This window comes from Stomoxys calcitrans, chromosome 4 (assembly GCF_963082655.1).
Source record: "Stomoxys calcitrans chromosome 4, idStoCalc2.1, whole genome shotgun sequence".
NCBI lineage: Eukaryota > Metazoa > Arthropoda > Insecta > Diptera > Muscidae > Stomoxys > Stomoxys calcitrans.
The window spans coordinates 165,806,212-165,823,600 of record NC_081555.1 but is presented as its reverse complement, the minus strand read 5'-3'; the positions used below and the strand labels follow the sequence as shown (position 1 = coordinate 165,823,600).

Here is a 17,389-nt window from a genome sequence, read left to right as displayed (position 1 = left end):
TAACTACGAAACCACTTTATTGGTAAATGAACTTTATTTTTGCCTCCGATATCCCACTCCCCTTTTCCTTCTTTAGTAATCAATTGTTCAGTTAACCTTAATGATAACATATCGTAGGTCTGGCATGGCACAACTACAAGATATAGTATCAATGTCATAGTGCTCTAGTCAAGAACCCAGCCCCACAAAGAAACCCACTGAAATGGTGTCATAATTGCTTTTGATTTTATTGAACTAAATCTACTCGAAATGGACGAAGGCAATGACGACAATTATTAATCAACTCAAAAAATAGGCTTCTCCTTAGTGATTTATTTTTCCAGTTACCTGTCTGGGGTGAACAAATAACCAGGGGTGACTCGACTTAACAAATAAAACGCGACACCTGTTGTCTCTCACTTGCTGCAACAAACAAATAGATCAGGCAGACAGACAGACAAGCGAACGGACGCACTTAAGCACACATAGACCCATTGGAGTTACTATGTTAGTCTCATATGCTGTATTTACCCATTTATGTTTATCGATAAACATACAGATAAGACCACCATGCACGATGGCCACAGACTCGCAGTCACATAGACTGAATTTTAATACACTATCCCATAACGAACTAATCTGCTCCAAAACTGGCATAGCTGTCATGTTATCATAAATAATGAACTGATTTAAGCTGAAACATGTTAATGCACTCTTGGCCATGTAAATGTTAGAAATGTCCAAAAAAATAACGAGGGTGGGAAATAAATTCATGGTAACATTTTTCAATATAAAAGAAGACAAAGGAGAACATACGTCAAACTCTTTTATGGGAAATGAAATATCTTAGAAACAAGTATACGAGTGTCCTAAAAGTACCTTTCTCAAAGGAATGTGTACTAAAAGTAATTTTTTCCAAAGTGTACTAAAAGTAAAAAAGAAAATTGTACTAAAAACAAAAGTGCACGAAATCTTCTAAGTGTACTCTTTACCAGAGGAAAGTGCAATAAAAGTTCCCTTTCTCAAAGGAAAGTGAACTAAAAGTGCCTTTTCTCAAAGGATAGTGTACTAAAAGTACCTTCTTCTAAAGAAAACTGTACTCAAAGTACCCTTTTCCATAGGAAAGTGAACTAAAAGTACCATTTTCCAAAGGAAAGTAAACTAAAAGTACTCTTTCCTAAGGGAAAGTGTACTTAAAGTACTGTTTACTAAGGGAAAGTGTACTAAAAGTACTCTTTCCTAAGGGAATGTGCACTAAAAGTACTGTTTTCTAAAGGAATGTGAACTAAATGTGCTAAGTGTACTTAATTTACCCTCTACCAAAGGAAAGTGTAGTAAAAGTACCTTTTTCTAAAGGAAAGTGTTCTAAAAATACCCCCACCCAAAAGAAAGTGTACTAAAAGTATCTTTTTCCAAGCGAAAGTGTACTAAAAGTGCATTTTCTCAGGAGAAAGTGTGCTAAAAGTATCCCTTCGCAGAGAAAAGTATTCTAAAAGTACCCATTTCCAAATAAAAGTGTTCTAAATGTACTCCTCACAAAAGGAAAGAAGAGTAGTTATTCATGCTGAATATTGTGATTGTTAATGGGCCACTTGCGGCTTATAACTGCATAATAAACAAATAAATTACTTGTACTTAAAGTACCCTATCCCAAAGGAAAGTGTACTAAATCTACCATTTACCAAAGGAAAGTGTACTAAAACTACCCTTTCCCAAAGGAAGGTGTAGTACAAATACCCTTTCCAAAAAAGTGTATAAAAAGTACCCTTTCTCAAAGAAAAGTGTACTAAAAGTACCCTTTCCCAAAGAAAACATTGTACAGAAAGTACCATTTCCTAAAGGAAAGTCTTATAAAACTATCCTTTCCCAAAGGAAAGTGCTCTTTTCCAAGAAAAGTTCACTAATAGAACCCTTTCCCAAAGGATAGTGTACTAAAAGTACTCTTACCCAAAAGAAAGTGTACCAAAAGTACCCTTTCCTTAAGGAAAGTGTACTATATGTACTCCTTCCAAACAGAAGGTGTACTAAGAATGCCCTTTCCTAAAGGAAAGGGGACTAAAAGTACCCTTTCCCAAAGGAAAGTTTACTAATAGAATCCATTCCAAAAATTAAGTGTACTAAAAGTACCCTTATCCAAAAGACAGTGTACCAAAAGATCCCTTTCCCAAAGGAAAGTGTACTAATTGTATTAAATGTACTCCTTCCCAAAGGAAAGTGTACTAAAAATACCCTTTTTCAAAGGAAAGTGTACTTAAAGTGCCCTTTCTGAAAAGAATGTGTACTAAAGGTACCCCTTTCCAAAGGGAAGTGTACTAAAAGTATCCTTTCCCAAAGAATAATGTTCTAAGAGTACTCTTTCCCAAAGGAAAGAGTGTACAAAAAGTACCCTTACCAAAGGAAAGTGTACTAAAAATACCTTTTTCCAAAGCAAAGTGTACTAAAAGTACCCCTTACCAAAGGAAAGTGCACTAAAACTACCCTTTTTCAAAGGAAAGTGTCCTAAAAGTACCCTTTCCCAAAGGAACGTGTACTAAAGGTACCCTTTCCCAAAGAAAAGTGTACTAAAAGTACCCTTTCCCAAAGGAATGTTTACTAAAAGTACTCTTTCTTAAATAAAAGTGTACTAAATGTACTCTTTCCCAAAGGAAAGTGTACTAAAATAACCCTTTCCCAAAGGAAAGTGCACTAAAAGTACCCTTTACCAAAGGAAAGTATACTAAAACTACCCTTTCCCAAAGGAAAGTGTACTAAAAGTTCTCTTTCCCAAAGGAAAGTGTACTAAAATTACCCTTTCCCAAAAGAAAATGTACTAAAAGTACCCTTTCCTAAAGGAAAATGTGCTAAAAGTACCCTTTAACAAAGGAAAGTGTACTAAAACTACCCTTTTCCGAAGGAAAATTTACTAAAAGTACCCTTTCAAAGAGGAAAGTGTACTAAAAATACCCTTTCCCGAAGGAAAATTTACTAAAAGTACCCTTTCAAAGAGGAAAGTGTTCTAAAATTACCCTTTCAAAGAGGAAAGTGTACTAAAATTACCCTTTCCCAAAGGAAATTCTACTAAATGTACCCTTTCCTCAAGGGAAGTAGTACTAAAAATACCATTTCTAAAGGAAAGTGTACTAAAAGTACTCTTTCCCAAGGGAAAGTGTACTAAAAGTACTCCTCCCCAAAGGAAAGTGTACTAAAAGTACTCTTTCCCAAAGGAAAGTGTACTAAAAGTACCCTTTAGCAAAGGAAAGTGTACTAAAAGTACCCTTTAACAAAGGAAAGTGTACTAAAACTACCCTTTCCCAAAGGAAAGTGTACTATAAGTAACCTTTCCCGAAGGAAAATGTACTAAAAGTACCCTTTCAAAGAGGAAAATGTACTGAAATTGCCCTTTCCGAAATGAAATTCTACCAAAAGTACCCTTTCCTAAAGGACAGTGTACTAAATGTACCCTTTCCCCAAAGGAAATAGTACTAAAAAAACCTTTTCCAAAGGAAAGTGTACTAAAAGTACTCTTTCCCAAAGGAAAGTGTACTAAAATTACTCTTTCCAAAAGGAAAGTGTACTAAAAGTACTCTTTCCCAAAGGAAAGTGTACTAAAAGTATTCTTTCCCAAAGGAAAGTATACTAAAAGTACTCCTTCCCAAAGGAAAGTGTACCAAAAGTACTCTTTCCCAAAGGAAAGTGTACTAAAAGTATCCTTTCGTACTCTTTCCCAAAGGAAAGTGTACTAAAATTTCCCTTTCCCAACGGAACGTATGCTAAAAGTACCTTTTCCCAAAGGAAAGTGTACTAAAACTACCCTTTCCTGAAGGAAAGTGTTCTAAATCTACCCTTTCCCAAAGGAAAGTGTACTAAAACTACCCTTTCCCAAAGGAAAATGTAATAAAAATTACCCTTTCCCAAAGGAAAGTGTACTAAACCTACTCTTTCCCATTGGAAAGTGTACTAAAAGTGCGCTTTCCCAAAAAAGTATACTAAAGGTACCCTTTCCCAAAGGAAAGTGTAATAAAAATTGCCCTTTCTCAAAGGAAAGTGTACTACAACTACCCTTTCCTAAAGGAATGTGTACTAAAAGTGCCCTTTCTCAGAAGAAAGTATACTTTCCTTTTGCAAAGAAAAGAGTACCTAACTTAGCTATGAAAGAATTTTATAGTTTGTATTTTTCAAATGATCAAATTGTTAAACAACCCTCATATTACAATAGCAGTGTTTTTCCATTCTTTATTTTCAGATTTACATTCAGTGCCATCCACAAACAAAGCAGATAGAATAAAGAAAAAAAAAGAAGAACGAAATTTTCATCTCAAAAAAACAACAACCAAATCACAAAACAATAATAACAGCAGGATACACAAACAATTGTGATAGTTAAACAACAACAAAAACTCACAGGGTCGGAACAAAATTTTAAAAAACACCAATAACTATACTGAAATAACAAAAAATATGTCTCAAATAAGCCATAAACATTGTGGCTGCAGTTCCTACTCTTCTTCGTGGAGTAGTACGTGTAACTTTGCAAGAACTTTGTTGCGTTTCTTTGCGGTGGAACGACAGCATATAGTATGGCTTGTTGTATGCGCCAGTCTGCTGCAACAAGTTCTAGCTGCTCAGGCCTTTGGGATAAACGATGAACGTTTCGTCTACAGTAAATCTAAAGCGGATGCAAATAGTGCTGATGCCACGGCTGCAGATACAGATACCAACGTTAAACTACTTGGGGAAAACGAAACAGATCCGGTGAGTATGCAAACGATTCATTTGTACTAAATATCGAGGCAGACATTAAGAGGGGTAATAGTGCCAATCGAAGAGAACATAATTCTTCAAAAATATTTCAGAGGGTATCTTAAGAGCCCTTTGGCTTTTGAACATTGCAATCCAAATGTTGTGTTACCCCCCTTAATGCACCGCATTATCACAAGTGTATAATGAAGCAAATAAACTGTTTTAGTGCAACACGAAACCGTGCGTAAAATACTCCTAAAGACTAAGGGATTTATTTTTAACACAAACAGAAGCCTTATAGCTATAATTAAACTCCATTATGAGTTGAATGTGCAAATAAAAAATCCTCGAGAGTTAAGCATATGGGCATATGGTTTCATATAGAAATTTATTTCATATCCATAACTGTGGCGTAGCTGTAGGTTGTTATAAAACATTTTCCCTTTTGATTAAATCTATAATTTTATGAAATTTGGAATTCTAGCTATATGAGAGTTAGGTCGGCTTATAGACTGATTCATTCATAACAGAACAACACTTACAAAATGTCAAATTTCAACTAGAAACTGGATGTTGGATATTGGACGTCACTACGAAACTATCGTTAAGACAAATGAGTAGGGACAGTTTGAGCCCATTGTGATAGCCTAATTAGAGGAAATATAGCAGAAGAAAGTAAAAGCGTGCTAAGTTCGGCCGGGCCGCATCTTATATACCCCCCACCATAGATCGCATTTGTCGAGTTCTTTTCCCGATATCTCTTTTTAGGCAAACAAAGGATAAAAGAAAAGAATTGATTTAATAATGGAGCTATATCAAGTTATGGTCCGATAAGACCATAATTGAATTGAATGTTGGAGACCATAGTAGTAGTAGAAGACATTGTGTAAAATTTCAGCCAATTCGAGTAAGAATTGCGACCTTTAGGGGCTCAAGAAGTAAAATAGAGAGATCGGTTTTTATGGGAGCTGCATCATGCTATAGACCGATTCGGACCATATTTAACACGTATGTTGAAGGTCATAGGAGAAACCGTTGTACAAAATTTCAACCAAATCGAATAATAATTACGCCCTCTGGAGGCTCAAGAAGTCAAGATCCCAGATCGGTTTAAATTGCAGCTATTTCAGGTTATTGATCGATTTGCATCATATTTGACACAGTTGCTAGAAGTCATAACAAAACACCTCATGTAAAATTTCAGCTAAATCGGATTAGAATTGCGCCCACTAGTGGCTCAAGAAGTCAAGACCCCAGATCAGTTTATATGGCAGCTATATCAGGTTATGGACCGATTTAAAGCATACTTAGCACAGTTGTTGGAAGTCATAACAAAACACATCATGCAATATTTCAGCCAAATCGGTTAGGAATTGCGCCCTCTAGACGCTCAAGAAGTCAAGACCCTAGATCGATTTATTTGACAGCTATATTAAGTTTTAAACTGATTTCAACCATACTAAGCACAGTTGATGGAAGTCATAATAAAACACCTCATGTAAAATTTCAGCCAAATCGGGCAAGAGTTGTGCCCTCTAGTGGATCAAGAAGTCAAGATCCAAGATCGGTTTATATGGCAGCTATATCAAAACATGGACCGATATGGCCCATTTACAATCCCAACCGACCTACACTTATAAGAAGTATTTTTGAAAAATTTCAAGCGGCTAGCTTTACTCCTTCGAAAGCTTTCGACAGGCACACGGACGGACATGGCTAGTTCGAATTAAAATGTCATGACGATCAAGAATATATATACTTTAGGGGGTCTTAGACGAATATTTCGAGGAGTTACAAACAGAATGACGAAATTAGTACACCCCCATCCTATGGTGGAGGATATAAAAATGAATTTGTATTTGTTTGTTTGTCGGTTTGTTTGTTCCGCCTAGACTCAAAAATGGCTGAACCGATTACTTTGAAATTTTCACAGATTGTGTAGGTAGGTCTGGAACGAAACATGGGCTATATAATTTTTTGATATCGGAAGGGTTGCGAACCCTTCCCCTTACTCCAAATGAACTCAAATGAAAGGTATTCAGGAGTAGAGGACGAAATTCTTATTAGAAATTGGGTCCAAGTAATTGGGGGGCCGCCCCAACCACAAAACCCCCTAAAAAAGGTTTATTGGACGATCATGACAATATGGGACTCAAATGAAAGGTATTCGGGAGTAGATTGCGAATATGGTCAGGAAGGAAAAATATGTTTTATAATTTGTTGATTTCCGAAGGTGGCAGAACCTGCCCCGTTACCCAAAAACACCACCCAAAAGCAAAATCGGGACAATATGGCTATCAAATGAAAGGTATTGTAGGTAAGAATACGAATATGGTATTAAAATTTGGGGTTGGCACCCATAGGGGCGCCCCAACCCCAAAATTCCCTCAAACAGACATATTGGACGTTCATGTCAATATGGGGCTCAAATGCAAGGTATTCGGAAGTAGATTACGAATCAGGCATACAAAATCAGAACAAAGTATAGGGGTTTACCCTACACCCCAAAAACGCCTCAAATGGGAATATGACCTATCATGACTATATGGGACTCGGTTTGTTTGTTCCGTAGAAACAAAAACGGCTGAACCGATTTTCTTAACATTTTCACAGATTATGTAGTTTGTCTGGCTATATAATTTTAAGATATCAGTTGGTGTCGGTTCCTCCACCTCCCCCTTACCTCAAAAATGCCATCCAAAACCAAAGGTGGACGGATAGACACAATATGGATATCAGATGAAAGGTATTGGAGACTAGAAAACGAGTATCGTATTAAAATTTGGACCGACCCAATCCGAAAACTCCTCGACGTTCATGTCAATATGGGTCTCACATGAATAGTATACGACATTATATTACATATATGGCATAAAAAATTAGGTCCAAGTAATGGGACGTCTCCCACCCCCAAGTACCCCCAAATGGGCATAATAGCCGACCATGTCTATATATGGGACTCAAATGAAAAGTATTTGGATTACGTTATTTAGATTACGAATATGACGTTTAAATTTGCGTTCAAGTGTAGGTGGCGCTTTTTCTTCCAAATATAAGTCAAATAGGTTGATTGACCCATTATGACAATATGGGACTCAAATGAAAGGCATTTGAGAGTAGAAAACGATATCCAATTTTGGAGTCAAGCGTTTGGGGTACGCCCTAAAGCGCCCTCTAAACTGAACTTAATTTCCGATTATGGCAATATGGAGCTCAAATCAACGGTATTTGGGAGTAAAGAACGAATTTGACATCTATTTTCAGGGCAAAGTGTCGGTGGCCGCCCCAGCCACAAAACTCTCTCCAAACATTTACTGACCATGGCAATATGGGGCTCACATTAAATGGATTTGGGAGTGCTGCACGAATTTGATATCCATATATGAGTCGAAAAGTCTAAGTGCCGTCCCTCCCCTAAAAAATACTTCTCATTACTCTAATTTTCAAAACCACCAGATCTCGGAGATGGGTAATGTGATTCGTTCGAAATTTTTTTGCACTCTCACAGTAAAAACAAAACATGGTTTCTATTGTTGGGGTTGGGGGCCGTCCAAAACCAGCCAAATAGGTATATAGACCAATCACGCTCAAATGAAAGGTGCTTGAGAGAAAAAGAACGAATTTGATATCCAATTGAAAAGCCATGTGTTTGAGGAACTGCCTCACCCGAAACAACCTCTCTATTACATAAAAGCTATTTATTGGGTTGCCCAAAAAGTAACTGGGCAAATATACTTTTTTTACACTTTTTTTCTAAAGCAAGCTAAAAGTAGCAGCTGATAACTGACAGAAGAAAGAATGCAATTACAGAGTCACAAGCTGTAAAAAAAATTGTCAACGCCGACTATAAGAAAAATCCGCAATTACTTTTTGGGCAACCCAATATTTACACTGCTAACAAAATTTACAATTAATTAATATAACCTTAAGGAATTGCTATACAAATATTTGCACAAAATCCAAAATTCGCAAAATTTAATTAAACCAACTATAATGAACAATGAAATTGTTTGTTAGGGCTTAAAAACAACACCAAAAGATAAGCGGACAATTTGCGTCATTCGGAAGTGGTAAATTATATTTGCAGTCTTATGGCTTTTTATTTACTTTTGACTCAGACTGGGCCACAATTAACGAAATACGTTGTTAACAAGGCCCAGAATACACAATCGCAGTTAATGAGTCGACAAAATATTTCATTTTCTAAACTGAATCACTGCCTATCGACATCAGGCTGGTGACAATATAAAATTTCCCGTTTGTTGTGTTACTCCAGATGCATTTGAATTAATTATAGAAAAAAATGGGGAGGTACCTCCCCTTCCTTTGTGAATTTTCGTTCAGTTAGGAATACAGATGTTGCTTAACTACATGCAAACAGGTAGATGCGAAATAATCAGCACATGACTACCAATTAGCCTATATTCCAGCATACTATTAAGATATCGAGTTATTGTTGTTGTGGTTGGAAGGATGGGTACAGGTTGAATTGCATAATAAATGACAAATTACGTCATTATATTGTGGTTAATATTTTTATGAGCAAATGTTAGCGTTAAATAATAATAATTAACACTAAATAATTAAAAGATAAAATTCAACTTAAAATAAAATAACTAAAAATGCATTGACTTAAGGTCCGCAGAACTTTGGCAACAGCAAAATTGAGTAATAAATGCCCTTTTTATGGGGCTCAAGTAATAAATGTACCTTTTATGGGTAAAAGCGTGCTAAGTTCGGCCGGGCCGAATCTTATATACCCTCCACCATGGATCGCATTTGTCGAGCTTTTTCCACGGTATCTCTTTTTAGGCAAACAAAGGATAAAAGAATAGAATTGCTATGTTATTGGAGCAATATCAAGTTATGGTTCATTTCGGACCATAATTGAATTGAATATTGGAGACCATAGTATAAGTCATTGTATAAAATTTCAGCCAAATCTAGTAAGAATTGCGCACTTTAGGGGCTGAAGAAGTAAAATAGGGAGATCGGTTTATAGGGTAGCTGTATTAGGCTATAAACCGATTCATACCATATTCAACACGTATGTTTAAGGTCATAGAAAAAGCCGTTGTACAAAATGTCAGCCAAATCGGATAATACTTGCGCCCTTTAGAGGCTCAAGAAGTCAAGATCCCAGACCGGTTTCTATGGCAGCTATTTCAGGTTATGGACCGATTTAAACCATACTCGGCACAATTGTTGGAAATAATAACAAAACACCTCAAGCAAAATTTCAGTCTAATCGGGTAAGAATGGCGCCATCTAGTGGGTCAAGAAGTCAAGATTCAAGATCGGTTTATATGGCAGCTATATGGACCGATTTAAACCATACTCGGCACACTTGTTGGAAGTCATAACAAAACACCTCAAGCAAAATTTCAGTCTAATCGGGTAAGAATGGCGCCATATAGTGGGTCAAGTAGTCAAGACCCCAGATCGGTTTATATGGCAGCTATATCAGGTTATGGACCTATTTCAACTATTCTAAGCAAAGTTGTTGAAAGTCATAACAAAACACCTTATGCAAAATTTCTGCTGAATTGGATAATAATTGTGCCCTATAGTGGTTCAAGTAGTCAAGACCCCAGATCGGTTTGTATGGCAGCTATATCAGGTTACGAACCGATTTGAACCATTCTTAACACAGTTGTTGGAAGTCATAACAAAACACGTCATGTAAAATTTCAGGCAAATCGGATAATAATTGCGCCCTCTAGTGGCTCAAGAAGTCAATACCCCAAATCGGTTTATATGGCAGCTATATCAGGTTATAGACCGATTTGAACCATACATAGCACATTTGTTGAAAGTCATAGCAAAACACCTTATGCAGAATTTCAGCTAAATCGGATAGGAATTGGGCCCTCTAGTGACTCAAGAAGTCAAGACCCCAGATCGGTTTATATGGCAGCTATACCAGGATATGGACCGATTTGAACCATTCTTAACACAGTTGTTAAAAGTCATAATAAAATACGGCATGTAAAATTTCAGCCAAATCGGATAATAATTGCGCCCTCTAGTGGCTCAAGAAGTCAAGATCCCAGATCGGTTTATATGGCAACTATACAAGGATATGGACCGATTTGAACTATACATAGCACATCTGTTGAAAGTCATAGCAAAACACCTTATGCAGAAAGTCATAGCAAAACACCTATATCAGGTTATGAACCGATTTGAACCATTCTTAACACAGTTGTTGGAAGTCATAACAAAACACGTTGTGCAAAATTTCAGCCAAATCGGATAGGAATTGCGCACTCTAGACGGTCAAGAAGTCAAGACCCCAAATAGGTTTATAATACAGCTATATCAGGTTATAGACCGATCTAAACCATACTCTACACAGTTGTTGGAAGTCATAACAAAAGCACGATGTGCAAAATTTCTGCCAAATCGGACGAGAATTGCGCCCTCTAGAGGCTAAAGAAGTCAAGACCCAAGATCGGTTTATATGGCAGCTATATCAAAACATGGACCGATATGGCCCATTTACAATCCCAACCGACCTACACTAATAAGGAGTATTTATGCAAAATTCCAAGCTGCTAGCTTTACTCCTTCGAAAGTTAGTGTACTTTCGACAGACAGACGGACGGACATGGCTAGTTCGACTTAAAATGTCATGACGATCAAGAAAATATACAATTTATGGGGTCTTAGACGAATATTTCAAGGAGTTACAAACAGAATCACGAAATTGGTATACCCCTATCCTATGGTGGAGGGTATACAAATTTTAAGACAACACCTTTACAGGTGCTTAAACTCTATAATATCCGCTACTTAATTAACATTCAATCATTTAGCACCTTAGCGCATGATCGACAATGAGTCATTTAATCATCGACATTCTAAAGCCGACCACCACTCGATATAGCCAAGAAATGATTGAACGGAAAAGCGAAATGAAAAGAATACAACAACAAAAATTGCTAACAACAGACAACAATTGGCAAAACGTGATAAAATGCCAATTTGCGCGTGTCCATATAAATAAATGCCGTCTTTTTTTGTGGTAATTTCCTATGGCGTCAAGTTTGTACCCTATATTTAAGTATGTCTAAGCAAATCATAAATTAACTTCGGATGAGAAGTTGTAAGAAATATTTAAAACACAATTTACACTAATTTACAGGAATTTTTATGTAGCCACCTCCAGTTTTCGAAATATCAATGTGCGACCCTGTAATACACATACAGTGAGCGTCAAAATAAATATACAAAATCATTTGTGTGTTTACATTTTTATACCCTACACCACCACTGTGGTACAGAGTATTATAGATTTGTGCATTTGTTTGCAACGCTAAGAAGGAGAAGAGCTAAAGCCATTGATAAGTCTACCGATCGACTCAGAATACTTTGTGATTTGATTTAACCATGTCCGTCTGTCCGTCTGTGAGTCGATGTATTCTTGTAATCAGGCACAGGTCGTATTTGTTGTCCAATCATCACGAAAATTTGCACATATCAGTTTTTTTTGGCCCAAGGACGAATTTTGGTAAAAATCGGTTCAGATTTAGATATAGGTCGCATATATGTATCGCCCGATTCGTACTTAAATAGTCGTCGTAGCTAAAAATTTTAACCGATCTGCACAAAATTTGGCACGGACTGTTTTGTTACTGATTTCAACATACCTGCAAAATTTCATCTAAATCGGTTCAGATTAGATAACGCTCCCATATATATGAATCGCCCGATTTGCACTTTAATGGCCGTAGTAACTACAATTTTCAAACAATCTGAACAAAATTTTTCCACAGATTGTTTTGTTAATGATCTTAACCTATATGCAAGATTACAAAAAAATCGGTTCAGATTTGGATATAGCTCAGGGACGTAGCCAGGATTTTATTTGGGGGGGGGGGGGGGCGTCAGGAAGGCGGCCTCAGCAAAATGTTGTCTTTGTAGAATATTATAATTATGAAATTTTGTTATTATAAAAAATGTAAATGCAATTTTTGTTTAGAATCATCAAAATTATTTTAGCTACGTCCCTGAGCTGCCGTACAAACCTATCTTGACTTCTTGACCCACTAGAGGGCGCCATTCTTATCCGATTTGACTAAAATTTTGCATGAGGTGTTTTGTTATGACTTCCAACAAGTGCGCCGAGTATGGCTTAGATCGGTCCATAACCTGATATAGCTCCCATATAAACCGATCTTGAATCTTGACTTCTTGACCCACTAGAGGGCGCCATCAAGTGCGCCGAGTATGGCCTAAATAGGTCCATAACCTGATATAGCTCCTATATAAACCGATCTTGAATCTTGACTTCTTGACCCACTAGAGGGCGCCATCAAGTGCGCCGAGTATGGCTTAGATCGGTCCATAACCTGATATAGCTCCCATATAAACCGATCTTGAATCTTGACTTCTTGACCCACTAGAGGGCGCCATTAAGTGCGCCGAGTATGGCCTAAATAGGTCCATAACCTGATATAGCTCCTATATAAACCGATCTTGAATCTTGACTTCTTGACCCACTAGAGGGCGCCATCAAGTGCGCCGAGTACGGCCTAAATAGGTCCATAACCTGATATAGCTCCCATATAAACCGATCTTGAATCTTGACTTCTTGACCCACTAGAGGGCGCCATCAAGTGCGCCGAGTATGGCCTAAATAGGTCCATAACCTGATATAGCTCCTATATAAACCGATCTTGAATCTTGACTTCTTGACCCACTAGAGGGCGCCATTCTTATCCGATTTGACTGAAATGTTCCTAGAGGTCGCAATTATTGTCCGATTTGGCTGAAATTTTGTACAACGGTTTCTCCCGTGACCTCCAACATACGTGTCAAATATGACCTGAATCGGTCTTTAGCCAGATACGGCTCCCCTATAATCCGATCTCCCTATTTTACTTCTTGAGCCCCTAAAACGCCCAATTCTTATTCGATTGGGCTGAAATTCTACATATAGACTTCTACTGTGGTCTGCAACATTCAATTCAATTAACATAGCCAGTCTTTTCTTTTATCCTTTGTTTGTCTAAAAAGAGATACCAAGAAGGAACTCGACAAATATACCATCCATCATGGATCCATGATGGATGGTATATAGGATTCGGTGGATGGTGGATGGTATATAGGATTCAGTGGATGGTGGCTGGTATATAGGATTCGACAAACTTCGCACGCTTTTACTGGTTAAGTTTCAGGCTATAAAGACAAACCGTGAAAATAACTTGACAAATGCGATCTATGAGAAGGAGGGTATTTAAGATTCAGCCCAGGTCGAACTTAGCACGTTTTTATTTGTTTTATTTAATTTTTTCGTTAACAAGTGCTGTAAAACATACATTTAGCACGTAAATAAAATAAAATATCAAAGACAAGTGCTCCATAAATGCAGCAATCGACATCCGTTGGCAACATCATTACTCACCCCAATAGAAATTTATTTCAACAGCTAGTATCACAATTTCCGCGGAAAGTAAACAAAATATTTGTTCGCATTTTTCAACATTATGGTCTTGATTACATTCTATCTATGTGTCTAATAGTAATTAAGTAAATAAATTTTGAATTAAAAATAAAAAATTTATTTATGGTAAGGGGTGGTAGTAAAAACAAAAGAAAAAAAAGCAAATGCCCCAAAGTCGGCCAAGTCGAATGTTTCACTCGTATGCCACATATCATTGCTTCAGTTTCATTGGGGTTTTTTTTCTATAGGCAAGTGCTAACATAATAGAGTATAGGTGAAGGTCATTTCGATTGTCTGTCCGTCGTTGTCGTAATCACATTGCATTCTTTGAAGAAATTGAGCTGAAATTTTGCAGAGATTCCGATTTGGTCCATAACGACTGTGGACAGTTTCTTACGTTTCGATCGCAGAAAACTTTTGTTGATTTATGAATATTTTTCACTTTAATGAACCAATGGGGTGCAATTGACAGCACCGTACTTGATTTTTTATGGGTGTATAGACCGATGCCCCGATTTAAGATTTTGAGCATATAATATTTATTAGCCATTTATTAGCCAAGAATCGACCAAATCTGGAATGGTAAGTGATTTTCGATCCCTCGACATTCTTGTCCAATTTCGTCTAGATTGATATATGAATGGAGATATGTATAGACCAATCTTCTGAATAATTTATTATATGATGCTGCATGTTCTTTGTTTTTATTTTGAAACCCCACCCCCTAGGAGTTAAGTCATATCGCCTTTGATATCAATAAACAAACAACACAGATTTTACGAAAATATTTTAATATTCATTTCTTTATTGTACTTTGAAACCACATTTGTTTTGCTTTCCAGCAATCTCAACGTATCGTCAGAGAAATGTCACTAATTACCGATGCTAGATTGTTCATTTAAAAGAATTCCAGGTGATTCATATAAGCCAACCGCATCACCAACGTCTGTCTGGCGAAATCACAACATGGAAACAATGATCGTTGGGCTAAAACAAATTTTTGTTATTGCCGTTGACCCACTGTCACATGTACAGGGTGGCTGATGAATATTGCTACAATGATGAATATTGCTACATTTTTTTTTCGGTGTATGGAATACATTTTTCTTTTATTCATGTTAAATTAAATTATTAAATTAATTATTAAATTATTATTAATTAAATTAATTAATTAATTAATTAAATTAATTATTAAATTATTATTATTAAATAGAAAAAAAGTTATTACATTTTTTTTTGGTAGCGGCTTTCATCAGCCACCCTGTATGACACATTAAATTTGGCGCCACTCATAAACAACATGGGTGATTTTGAGAGAGCTTTAGGATTTTATAAAAAACAAGTAAAAGCGTGCTAAGTTCGGTCGAGCCGAATCTTGGGAACCCACCACCATAGATTCTGCTAAAAATGTATCCAAAATAAACTAAGTTGTAGGGCATAATTTTATTCCCTACACCAAACTTTTGTCAAACCAGCAAAAATTAAAACTTCTAGGAACCAAACAAGAGACCGGTTTACATGGGAGCTATATCAGGTTATGGCCGTATTGGCCGTACTTGGCATAGTTGTTGGAAGTCATAACAGAACACTACTGTTATACATGAAATTTTCACATATTGTGTAGTTTGGTCGGGAAGGAAACATAGGCTATATACATTTTTGATATCGGGATGTCGGCGGACCCTCCCCCTTACCACTAAAGAACTACCAAAAAATAAAAGTGGACTGATCGGGGCATTATGGGATTCAAATGAAAGGTATTAAAGAGTAGAGTACGAATTTCATAATAAAAGTTGGGTCCAAGTGTCTGGGGCCGCCCAGTCCTAAAACCCCTTAAAAAAGCCTTATTTGACGATCATGACAATATGGGAGTGGTATCAAATGAAATGTATTAAAGAGTAGAATACGGATATGGTATTAAAATTTAATTGTAAGTACACGCCCCAACCCCAAAACTCCCCCAAACAGACATATAGGACGTTCAGTTTAATATGGGGCTCAAATGAAAGGTATTCGGGAGTAGATTTCGAATCTGGCATACAAAATCAGATCGAAGTATAGGGGGTCACGCCACCCCTCAAAAACGCCATTAGACCCATTATGACTATGTCATACTGGGCTGAACCAATTTCCTTAAAATTTTTATAGATTGTTTACGTTTGTCTGGAAGGAAACATAGGCTACAAATTTTTAGATAACGGAGGGAGGCGGACCCTCCCCCTTACCCCAAAAACGCCACCCATATCCGAAAGTAGTCCGATGGGCACAATATGGGTATAAAATGAAGGGTATTGGAGACCAGAAAACGAATATTGTATTAAAATTTGGGTCCAAGTACCCAGCGGGTCCCCCAACCTCAATACTCCTCTAACCAGATATATTCGAAGTTCATGTCGATATGGGACTCAAATGAAAAGTATTAGGCAGTAGATTACAAATATGGCATAAAACATTAAGTCCAAGTAATGAGAGGTCGCCCACCCCCAAATGGGCATATTAGCCCACCATGGCTATATGGGACTCAAATGAAAGGTATTAGGGAGTAGATTAAGATTATGACATAAAAATTTGCGGTCAAGACTAGGTTATTTGACCCATTATGACAATATGGGACTCAAATGATAGGTATTTGAGAGTAGAAAACGAATTGGATATCCAACTTTGGAGCCAAGTGTTTTGGTGTTCGCCCTAAAGCACCCCCTAAACTGAACTTGATTTTCTTTGGGAATAAAGAACGAATTTGATCTATTTTCAGTGCAAAGTGCCGGAAATTTTTTTAAATGACCGTGCATAGCATTGTACCTCGCCAATATCGCCAACATTAAGAGGGGATAAACACCGCTTTGTCCGATGTTCTCGCCAGGATTCGAACGCGTTCAGCGTCATAGGCTACAATGGCACAAATTCGATATCCGCATTCAGGGTGAAGTATCCCCAACTCAAAAAACATATTAGAGAGTTAAAGAAGGCGCATCGGAGCGGGTCTTGTTCGGCTTGTATATCATATATACTCCTTTTTGTTGTTCAATAACTTACAGTCAAATTTGGTAAGAAATATTTTTGTGTTTGACATCATCCCCCTACAATGAAGTTTTATTGGCGAATCTTGCACCAATTAAGACAAAGTAATACTTTAGCCCTAAAATTTACTTTACATTTTGATTGATTTCTGGCTTTTAGGTTAAGATTTAGTTTTTGGTGTATTGAGAGACCTATAGTAGGATTTTATAGCGAACATTTTTG

At 37.0% G+C, this 17,389-nt stretch overlaps 1 protein-coding gene across 6 annotated transcripts in view; it reads left to right on the top strand.

The window, feature by feature from the left end:
• The window catches only part of LOC106088750 (uncharacterized), a 56,474-nt gene that overhangs the window by 22,320 nt on the left and 16,765 nt on the right, over window positions 1-17,389 (top strand). For all 6 annotated transcript variants that reach the window (XR_009398053.1, XM_059367414.1, XM_059367412.1 and 3 more), the window contains exon 2: window positions 4,202-4,710. Coding sequence is in view for 5 of the 6 variants with exons in the window: in XM_059367414.1 (XP_059223397.1) it covers window positions 4,417-4,710 (294 nt within the window). In the remaining variant the exon portion in view is untranslated. The remainder of the gene's footprint in view (window positions 1-4,201; window positions 4,711-17,389) is intronic.